This window comes from Gigantopelta aegis, chromosome 7, assembly GCF_016097555.1.
Source record: "Gigantopelta aegis isolate Gae_Host chromosome 7, Gae_host_genome, whole genome shotgun sequence".
NCBI classification, from domain to species: domain Eukaryota; kingdom Metazoa; phylum Mollusca; class Gastropoda; order Neomphalida; family Peltospiridae; genus Gigantopelta; species Gigantopelta aegis.
This window is the reverse complement of record NC_054705.1, coordinates 34,884,809-34,896,705: the sequence shown is the minus strand read 5'-3', so window position 1 is coordinate 34,896,705 and position 11,897 is coordinate 34,884,809. Positions and strand designations below refer to the sequence as shown.

General features: G+C 35.6%; 1 protein-coding gene across 2 annotated transcripts in view; it reads left to right on the top strand.

Moving 5' to 3' along the window:
- The first annotated feature begins 356 nt into the window (after nt 1–356).
- Nucleotides 357–11,897, top strand: part of LOC121377793 — a 102,481-nt gene continuing 90,940 nt past the window's right edge. The window contains exons 1-3 of one of the 2 annotated variants that reach the window (XM_041505884.1): nt 357–535; nt 6,672–6,826; nt 10,780–11,005. In XM_041505884.1, coding sequence (XP_041361818.1) covers nt 476–535; nt 6,672–6,826; nt 10,780–11,005 — 441 coding nt within the window. In that variant the 5' untranslated portion in view covers nt 357–475. Of the gene's footprint in view, nt 536–1,128; nt 1,265–6,671; nt 6,827–10,779; nt 11,006–11,897 lie in introns of those variants that run through there. The other variant, XM_041505883.1, reaches the window with a different exon arrangement.

Sequence of the window (11,897 nt, the reverse complement as noted above, 5' to 3'; positions counted from 1 at the left end):
TATATGCACCATCCCATAGAGAGGATAGCACCTACCACGGCCTTTGATATACCAGTCGTGGTGCACTGGCTGGAATGAGAAGTGGACCATTAGGCCCACCGACAGGGATCGATCCTAGAACGACTCCGCATCAAGGGATCGCTTTACCACTGGGCTACGTTTCGCCCCTGGCGTTATGGAAGTTCTAATCTTGAAAATGCGGCAGATTAAACACCACCGTCCTTGACAGACACATTAGTCGGGATTCGATGATGGAACCATGGGAACTGTCTTGTTGGTAGACATGTACTCGAAATAACGTAAATTCGTCACAAAGCTATGACGTCATAATACTGTATACGTCACGGTGCTTTACAAGCATTAATTTTGTAAGGCAACGTTATTCATGAAACTGAGCTAAAGATTAGGACATGCAGATAATGGAAATCTGCTACTTATTTTAAAAATTAAAAAAACCCCATCAAAACAAACAATCATGGAGGTTACAAAAAAGAAAGAAAAAGGTTTTCCCAAACCCGGCCTTGAGAAAAGAAAGGTAGATATTAATTTTTAGTTCTGGAACAAATGTATTTGACAATTTGTGGAGAACTGAGGTTTATCGCTGAAAGATTCTTCTACTGTATTTCTTAATCATTTGACGTTTATTGTTGTTGTTTTTTAGTTTTTGTTATATATATATTTTTTTTTTTTTTTTTTTTTTTTTTGGGGGGGGGGGGGGGGGGGGGGGTGGGGTGTTGTGTTTTTTTTTTTTTTTTTTTATAAGTACGAATGGAGATTTACTTCCAACTTTTGTGTTGTCCAAAATTGTAGAATTGCAAAAAAAGAAAAAAAAGAAGAATTCTTTTTTAAACAGTACTTGTATTTGTGCCTTTCGGTGATTAAAAAAAAATACTCAAAGGACGTGATACATCCTCTAGCCCCCTCCACGCCCCAATCTCTTAAAGATTACTGAACAATTAACTAATTATTAAAATCCATCTAAATCCACATTTCAAATAGTGACTCTGGCCCGAGTTTACGTTTGAATATCTGACTGGTTATATCCGTAATGTATCATCAATGGACAAACATGCAGGTAGTCGCATTATTGCTTAAAAAACCAGTCATAGAACAGGTGTTTCAAAACGGTGTTCAGCTAGCCAATCACATTGGTTGTTTTATTCTATCTATGGATGTTTTTACATCGATTTTGTCGTCTTGTCGAAAACGTTTAAATTTAGATTTTTTGTGGGGTACTACTGTTGGACGAGTTCGAAATACAGCTGTAAGTTTAAACATCGGAAAATACTCGATGAGAAACAGAAACATAATTGTACAAATAAAGATTACTTTGGGTAACAATCGATTTCTTTTCGTCAGATTTGATGTCAACAAAAAATGGCCGCCATATTTGACCCCTTTAAAGTGATTATGTATTTGGAAGATGTCGGGTATATACGATTAACAATGTGATAGGCAATTATTTGCGCCAGTACAATGATATTCATTGCTGTGGGTTATACAAATGTCAATTTCTGTTTAAATTGAATACCAAGCATTTTTGCGCGACTATTTATGGTCACTTGGACGCTTGTTTTCTGGCTTCATACACAATAAATATAGCATATCTCACCATAATTTCACTTGAAATCCAAATTTCGTAAAAGGTACATTTTTATCATTATTTATATAGATTAGGGAAAAAACATCTAGTACATTTTTCTTCAGGTGGGGGGCACAGCACCCCTCAATCCCTCCATCCCTTTCCTACGGGCCTGTTAAATATGGTTTATTTTTACTATATAATGTCCAAAGGTAGGCCTATGTTCACTAGATAATACGATGTATGCAGTCCATTTCAGTATGAGACTTCAAGATTTTTGCCTGATCTGTAGTTTGCACATATACATAGTGTGTTGCCAAATTCAATTCAGTGGTATACTCACTAGACCCAGACCTATACTCAGCTTTGGTGTGTTTTGAGCCATATTTTGCAGTTGATTTTAGAATAGAACTGACAATGTTGCTCAAAGAGGTGTTCCGAATGTCTTAGTACTCAACCAGGTTAATTAATTTTTTTTTATAAATTGTAATAAATTTTTGTTAATCGTGTAGTAGAGGGGATGATTTTCCGTTTCAGATTTTGCCACATTCGTTTCAGATTTTTCAAATTCCTTTTTTTTCTGTTTTTGTGTTCAGTTAGTGTCCTGTTTTATTGTTATAAACTATATACATTTGTTATATTGTTCCAGCTCTGAGCTGGTTTGCTATTACTATTTTTTTTAAACACCTGTAAAAATAATTTTTGAAACAAACTTTAAAAAAAGAAAAGTGTATAAACCGCACCACTTGGTTCCCACCTTCATCCATAAATAAACCGCACCTTTAAATAAGCCGCGGTTAAAACAAAGCCACAAACTTAATTACGGTTAATTATTTTTTGTATTTAATAATAATAAAGAGATCCATTCTCCCTTAAATTCAAACAATAAATAATTATTGATTGTGTGGCTTTCAGTTTCATTTCATCTGATTGATTATGGGTAAGTTTCATTTATAAACAAATTTAACACACCGTTGACAAACCCCGCTATTTCACGAAAATGTGAACAAGAACTTTGGTAATGTATTGTTCGTAATCTTACATTATTTGCCAAAAAATATGTATAAATAAATAAATACATGATAACATATTAGTTTCAGTATGATTACAAAGTGTGAACCAAAAAAAAGGGAGGGTGGGCACACGTAAGAATTACTATTTTAGTACTCACTTGATTACACATTGTATGTTAATTTCTCTGTAACCTAACTAGCGTGCTGTGTGCACAAATTACATATTCAAATGAGGTCGGGTCAATCTGGATATAGGCCATTGGTAGTGAAACGAAACTAAACACTGTTCTGTCGATCGTTTAAAGTTTCGACATTTATTTTATAACTTTAAAAAATATATATATTTGCCTAGAATTATATATTAAGAGCCGGTTTCAGGATCCACAGGGCCTGTAACACAAATAACAGCTGGGCCCAATTTCCAAGATATATAGTTTGCAACCCCCTCGGGGAGAGGGGGAAAATGTACACAATGCCTCACCGCAGGACCCCCTGAACTGCAGGGTCTGTAGCATGTGCTACATGTGTTAAAATAAACCGGTGAGAAGAAAAGTAAAATGCTATTTTTGTGTGCAATTTAGAAAACAATCGGTTCAGAAATAAATAACATGTAGTAAATTCCGTAGCATGAAAAAAGGCATTCCCCGTTGGACGGACTATAAATGTGAAATGTTTCCGTACAAATTAACGAATATGCCCGAAGTTTTACGAAATTATGTTTTCTGGCGAAAGCGTTGTGTAAATTGGCTATGCTTTTGAATCGTAATACGTATTATTGAAAAATATCGAAATTGAACGTACTAGAAATCTTATTATATAATCAACATTCTAAAATTGTATTGGTAAATGTTTATCTTTATATTTCAAGTTAAATTTCACTATGTAAAGTTACACGGGTAAACAGTCACATGCTTTGTTGCAAGCTTACGGCAATTAAGCATAACTTCCGAGAATCAACGGTTCTGAAAATATTTAGGCATACTGTACACTCCATGAAAGTTCGCATACCAAAACACTATGTGTATATTATCAGTATTGAATCTTAAAACTACTAAAAATATTTATTATGGTGATTGAACCAGAAATACAACTTTTGAAGGTTATTTTTTTAAAATTGCAAATTCCGTTTCAGTTACCGTATATCGCTGTGTATTAGCCGACTTTTTGATACAAAATTTATCAAGTCAAAGGCTGGGGTCGGCTTATCTAAGGAGTCAACATTTTATTGGAAATGTAAAGTTAGAATAGTGACGTCACGGCTCGACTCGATCTATTGTCATTATTGTGCTCTGCATTTCCGCTTTCATAAAGGTTTAATATTGCATTTTAACACAAGCTATTACAAATAAAAGATATTAAAATTGTATATATATGTTCATCTTTAATAAATGTTGGTGTTTAAAAGTTATTTAGTAATATTTATCTGTTTAAACAACAATAAATGGTGACCGATCAAAACAATTTCGGAAAACTTCGCAGGTCACGTGTCATTACAAAACTGCTTACTAAACCGGTGAACACGTTAATTGTTCCAGCTTCATTTGTTTTGTTTGTCGGCTTGGGATTAATCGACACGGGTGGTTGGGTATGGTAGGGTATAGCCGACTAGTAATGAAAAGACCGATTAGCACAATCAACAATGCAAACAGTCACTGTGTTTTTAACGTGTCGCTGCAATCAAGAATGTTTAGGTATATTTCGCTATCTTGGTACTTATATTTTACGAGAAATAAATTAACCGGACACCGTTTCTATAAATAGAAATCGGCTACTGCTTCCGGAAAGTTTGCTGTGACAAATGACGTTTGAAAGCAGATGTACTTTGTCATTTTGTAGAGACCACACAGACATCTGACTTGGTTAGTTTTATATAGGGGGGTCGGCTTATATACAAGGTCGATAATTTTAAAGCCGATTTGGAGGGTGAAACTAGGGGGTCGGCTAATGCATGGAGTCGGCTAATACACAGCGATATACGGTACTAAATTCTGCGATTCCATCCGTTTTTCCATGATCGCGGAAAATCATCCCCTCTAGTGTAGGAAAGTTAGTCTGCATATTGTTTCTAAAATCGATGGTCTCTCGGCAGACTGTCTTTCTAAATTGCCGTCAGTGCCATCTTTAAATTTGAGCCCTGATCTACAGTGTTGTAATATCTGGAAAAGCATGCATGTTTACATGTATGTGTTGCAGGAAAAGATTTTTAAAAGAATTTTTTTTTATCCTCCCAAAACACATGACTCCTATCCCCATGTAATGACCATATATACCAACCACCATTTAAAGAATACCACGAATGGTACACAGTAGTGTTGTTTGTTATTAATAATAATTAAAGTTTGTTTTGTTTAATGACACCACTGTATCAAATTTATCATCGGCTATTGGATGTCAAACGTTTAGTAAATCTGACTCGTAGTCATTAGAGGAAACCATCTAAAAAATTTCTAATGCAGCAAGGGATCTTTGTTATGCACTTTCACCCAGGCAGGAAAGCACATACCAAGGCTTTTGACCAGTTGTGGTGTACTCGTTGGAACGAGAAAAAGCCAATCATTTAAATTGATCCGCCGAGGTGGTTCAATCCTGCGACGCAAGCACTCAACCGACTGAGCTAAATCCGTCCCCTTTAATAATAATTAATAACGCTATTTTTTCCAAGGCTTAAAAAATATATTCATAAATAGTCTTTCTAATAAAGCTGAATTATTTTTTCGAAGTCCAATGTTTCCTCCAACTCCCATTCGGACCCCACACCGACCCTGTGAATAAATTTGCCAGGCCCCATAACATTTAAACTAAAAATAAAGGGGCATGATCAATCCGCCCATATAGAAGTTAAAAATTATACATCCCAATGACGAAAATGGAAAAAGTAAACATGTTTTAATTTTATTTTAATGCTGAATAAATCAGGTCTTAGGCTGAAGTCCATAAAATGTTAGCAACTTGGCAAACTTGCTCAGAAAATCTGTCACCAAATTCAAGTTTCATTTAGCCAAACAACACTATAAACGACAAACGATTTTCAAATTGGCTTTTCAGTGAATTAGTAATAAAATATATTAGCCAAATTCAACTTTTAAATATTCGCAGTTTGCAAGAGAGAGGTTAAACCCTGATGAATATAAACAAGTACATTCTGAATGTCCATTGTAACCTTTAAGTGGGATGTAATTTAACAAATGGTTGGTAGCCCAGTGGTAAATAACTCGCCTGATGTGTGGTTGGTGTAGGATCGATCCCCATCTGTGGACCCATTGGGCTATTTCATGAACGGTATATTAAAGGCCATGGTATGTGCTATGTTGTGCATATAAAAAATTCCTTTAGAATTACTAATGAAAAAATGTAGCTGGTTTCCTCTCTAAGAACATATGTCAAAATTACCAAATGTTTGACATCCAATAACTGATGATTAATAAATCAATTGCTCTAGTGGTGGTGTTAAACAAAATAAACCTTTTTTTTAATTTAACAGATTTTTTTCGCATTCGGAACACATCTTCAGATTACCAAATTTTCTCCTTTTTCTGGTAATCCCAGTGTTACAGATATTCAGTCAAATTTATTTAGGTGAAGTTCTGACCTCATTTTACAGGGATTTATCCAGGCATTTTGTGGGTGAGAAGACAGGCTCCTTCCGAAAAGAAAGTGGCACTGAAAATTCCCAATTCTCTTGAAATGCAGAAATCGAGCCATTTCAATGGATCCATTTGGCTGACTGGGTTTTTTTCTTTTCTTGTTCCAACCAGTGCACCACAACTGGACAATGGCCGTGGTATGTGTTTTCCTGTCTGTGGGAAAGTGCATATAAAAGATCCCTTGCTATCATTAGGAAAAATGTAGCGGGTTTCCTCTGATGACTGTGTTAGATTTACCAAATATTTGACATCCAATAGCTGATGATTAATTAATCAATGTGCTCTAGAAGTGTCGTTAAACAAAACTAACTTCAAAGGCCTGAAAAAATATCCCACATATTTACCTGTGCTAATTTTCACAATCCCATTAGACATGGGACCATGGCAGAAAGATCCTGGATAAATCACTTTTTTAATTTATTTCTTTTTCAGATGCCACGCTCGAGAACGTATTCTCGTAGGAGGCGGAGTCCGTCATATGATCGGTATGACGATCGTGATTACTACAAACACGCCAAGCGGTGGAAGGGCGATTATGAATACCATGATGAAAACTCGAATCATTCACACCACTCACGACATTCCAGGTTCGTAAAACAGGCAACGCCATCGGTAGCAAACTGTTTTTTTGTTGTTGTTTTTACAAAAAGTCACTAATTAAATCAGTACAGGGCACGTGTTTTTTTAAAAACTTTTAAGAGTCCAGGGCAAATATTTTCAAAATAATCTTAGCCTACGAAATCGTAAAACCATCGTAAGCTAAAATGACTTCGAAAATATGGGCCCAGACACAATCTTTAACGACGTCACACGCATACAATATATTACAGTCTCGAGTCTAGACTCTTAAACGTTTTATAAGCACCAGGCCATGGCTCTAAATGGTGGCCTGCGAAAAGCAAAAAGCAGTCCGTTTTTTAGACATGGTAGGTTAAATAGAAATTCATTTGCTGAAGCTACCAAAAAAAATTGCCAGTTATTTTTTAAGAGACAGATGTCTGTACGATCTTATCTGCTATTTATCTTGTAAACCTGTTGCATTTTAATTCCATATTTCACTATTTACAAGATATCTCAGAGGTCCTGGTCTTCCAAACACTGTCACAGACATTCCCTTCACCCCGGGGCGAGACGTAGCCCAGTGGTAAAGCGCTCGCTTGATGCACAGTCGGTTTAGGATCGATCCCCCTAGGTGGGCCCATTGGGCTATTTCTCGCTCCAGCCACTGCACCACGACTGGTATATCAAAGGCCGTGGTATGTGTTATCCTGTCTATGGGATGGTGCATATAAAAGATCCCTTGCTGCTAATCGAAAAGAGTAGCCCATAAAGTGGCGACAGTGGGTTTCCTCTCAATATCTGTGTGGTCCTTAACCTTTAGACTACTGGATTAATTTTTAACAAAAACGACGTTGAGTGGGTACAAGTTTATAATTTTTACTCACATATATTCACTTAAATGTTTTATAAATACATGAAATAAAGTTCTTATATAAATCGGTAAGTATTATTTTCGTGTTTTTTTTTGTAATTTTTATTATTTTTATATCAGCTAATGGTGATTAAAATTAGGCAAAAAATCGAAAAAGTTGCGTTTACTTACGAGCATTTGTGGCCAGCTGTCCATTATTCCCGATAACAGTAGTTTTCTGACCAGAATATTTTTAAAAACTCAAACTACGATTCATATTGCAATATTTGGTAATTTTCGTTGTTGGTAAAACGATCAAATTTATTATCAAATTAGCTGTCACAATCAGCTATCGATCCCTGAAAATGACCGCGACGTGCCGCCATTGTTGTCAAGCGAAAATACTTGCCGAAAACCACTTTTTGAACTCAAAATTTCAAGGTATTTTCAATTGAAAAAATCAAAACAAAAGCCACCATTTTGAAAAAAAATCTTTTTTCTTTTATTATATTTCCGTTTCCGGTGAGTGTCGTGTGCAAAACGGCGGGAAATATCAATTGGGGAATGCACTGTATACAGTGTACAGTATGTCGACTGGTGTGACGTCTGGCGAGTTATCTCGCCTGCAGTACTCGAAGGTTAACCATATGTCTGACGCCATATAGCTATAAATAAAATGTGTTGAGTGCGTCGTTAAATAAAACATTTCCTTCCTTGACCTGTGTTGTACTGATGTTCCAAACTTTATATATTTTAAATAACCTGATTCTGTAATGAGTTAGTACCTGTATTTCTCAATTTGACTGCTGATCATCAACATTTTGAGCATCAGATGTTTAAAAATTAGTCTAAAATATCTTTGTTTTACAATTTCGATGTGAAACAGCGATATTATAGCTCGAACAAAACAACAGTGCACTTTCAAAACCCCTGCCAGTGTTTCTGCCAGAAAGAATTTTTGGGGTATGGCCACCCCCTAAAAGAAAATTGGTTATGTTTAGGAAATTCATACCGTAATGCTAAGAGTAATTAATTTTGTCAAAGGGTTAACTTAACAAAATTAAATCTGCAAAAACATTTGGGTATGGTGCCATACCCGTTTTACCCTTTGGCAGAAACCCTGCCTGCATATTTCCTTCAGTTACAATTCTGATGGTGATTACAATTGATGTACATTCTAGGTTACAATAATAATATAAGATTTGTCTCCCCTTAGACCATAACCGTGTTTGTGATTCATGAATACTTTGTTTAAAGTCAGTGTTACATTTTCTGATGTTAATCCTTTTTCTTAATGCTTTTGGTTTCTAAACCTTTTAATGACAAATGTAACAGCTTATTATTTTCACAATTATTATAATGGTTTTAAAATTGTTCTTTCTGGGGTTTTAGACATCACGGTGAAAAAAATTGAGGGTGTGATTAATTAACTCCCTTTACTTAAATTAGAGGGAGCCATTTAAATAGCATTTACCGGCCTCGGTGGAGTTGTGGTTAAGCCATCGGACATAAGGCTGGTAGGTACAGGGTTCGTAACCTGGTACTGGCTCCCACCCAGAGCGAGTTTTAACGACTCATTGGGTAGATGTAAGGCCACTACACCCTCTTCTCTCTCACTAACCACTAACAATTAACCCACTGTCCTGCCCAAGGCAACATGCTTGAACCTTAAAGGGACACACCCTAGTTACGGCTAGTTGTTAACCATTACGGCGTTGTTTTTCGCTATTAAACCCATTTTTTTCACAAATAAAATTGCACTTTACTTTTTTTATTTAGAATATACATTTCCATTCACCTGAAGTGTTTTTTGGTAATCCTGGTAATACTGGTTTTTGTAATACCACAAAATGCATTTTTCGTATTTCATAAAATGGCACGGGCCTCTGAGAGAAAAAACGTTGAGCAGATAATGTCTAATCTATTTTTAGAGGGGATATTTCCATTTCAGTGTCACAGACGTTGGTATGCCACGTGACCGTTATCATTTTGGTTCGGTTTGTTTTCTCGTGCACGGTTCGCGCAGTCAACATCCGATTTGTTGTTGTTCATTTGTGAGATTTTTCTTCACAGTTCGTGAACATTTTCAGTAACAATAAAGTTCAGACAAGTAAGTGTCTCAATACAAAACATTACAAACCCTTAAAACCAATAATTTTGCTAAGTCTTACGATATCTGGAGAGGGGATACAACCAGGACAGAACAGTTGGAACATGTCCAGGAGAGGTGAAAGGAACGCACACCAAGTCTGTGAAATTTGTCGTGACGTAGGCATTGTTGTGCTTCGAGCGACATCTACCGGTGACATCAGAATACTAACTTTCAAAATTATTTCAAGCAATTGGGACATGGGCATTCCCATGGTATTTATCGATATAAAACCTGCTTTTTCACTCCATTTGATAAAAACGTGATCTAAGTGTGTTACAGGTTTGTAGATTAACCAAATTATAATCTATTTGCGCTGGATGGAACTAGGGTGTGCGGCTTTAATTGGATATAAGCACAGACATCAGTTGAAATTAAAAAATATATAAATAACAATTGATCGTTAATCATGTTATCAATTTGTTGTTAATTTACGGTTTGTTTAATCTCATTGCAGAATACTATTGATGGTGCACTGAGAGTGCTCTAGTGGTGATGTTAAATGAAACAAACTTCTTTTTTCTGCTAGGGCAGGGGACATTTTGTTTTCAAAATCTTGATTACCGATATTTCTAGTCAATTAAAAATTGATTCGCAACTATTGCTTAATGTTTTTAGATTATGTAGCAATCTCTTAAACTTTGCCATGCAATACTTAACAAAATTTTCCCTGTAAGGGCAAGTTGGCGATAGATAATTAAAACATGCTCTGGGCTCACAATGGAACAAATTTTGGTTTAGATATTTTTCTGAAATGTAGAGTATTTCCTTGAAAATCATTAAAATGTGGCTAATTTAAGAAATATTTTATAAGTCGAAGTAATTTATTTTTAGCCATTTTGTGTAAACATTAGCAGTTGGCTAATGTGGCAATGTACAGGGTGATCCCTGCATGCTAGGGAAAAAATACTATTATACACAATTCACCAAGTTGGTATTTGATATATAATTTTAACTTTTGTCCTTTTTAAAAATTTTAGCTCCGAAAGACTTCACCGGCATCGACTGAAGCGGTCGAAGAACGAATACAGGTCGAGGTCGCGATCGAAGACCCCGGTCCAGAGCCGAGTGCGCCGCAGCAGTCGCAACAACAGCAGCCACTACCACTCGGAGAGCCACCACAGCAGCAGGCGAGTGCGGAGAACGAGACACAAGCGGAGACACTATCGGTCGTTCTCGTCGGCATCAAGATCGAAAAGCGGTCCGGTAGGTGCTGCCTCGGCAATTTTTTCACACCTTTTGTTGTTTTGCTTTTCAAGAGTTGGATGATAGGAAGATTTTTTTTTTTTTTTTTTTCCTTATAGAGGGAGCTGCTTTAATAGGATTGTATAGTTATTTACAGAGCTGTGCTTTATAGTGTTACCCATGTTGGCAGACCTTAACGTTGTTTGGGGCGGGGTTTTTTTTTAAATGGGGACATAAGTGTGAGAAGTTGCTTTATAGGCAAACTTTTAAACAGAAATAAATTAATTTATTGCTATTAAGGATGTTATTTAAAGCTGTAGTACTGGTTATTTTTAGAAATAATTTTAACATTTAAAATAGAATAGATCATAAACTTGTCAGGGCTTTAGATTGCATCAAAGTTAAGACCATAAACGCTGTACCCAGAATACATATGCCCAAATTAAATATTAACATACTGACTTCAAAATATTTTACCTCGAAGCTAATGAAATGTTAAGTTTAATTAGATTAAAATAACTTGATATGCATTTCTGAATATTGACAACTCTGCGGCAGCTGTTAATGACAGTACTTAACTAAAACGACCTTCCACCGTTCAGAAAATACAAACATTCCCGTTGTGCCCAAATTAGTGAGATCCAAAGCCCTATGTTACAAAATAGATTTTAATTTTTTTTTTTTATTACTTTGCATTTTAAAACCAAGAGGAAATAAATACATGAGCAAAAATTACACACATATTTTAAAGGCCTAAAATATTTTTATAAAATCAAAATGACATAGAATGGCAAGATAGAATGCTGTAATAATATTTATTTTCTCATGTAACTTTTTTATATTTATTCATTTCTCATATGAGGTTTGGCATTGGGTTTTTTCTGATCGGACAAGCTTATCAAACATAACATCC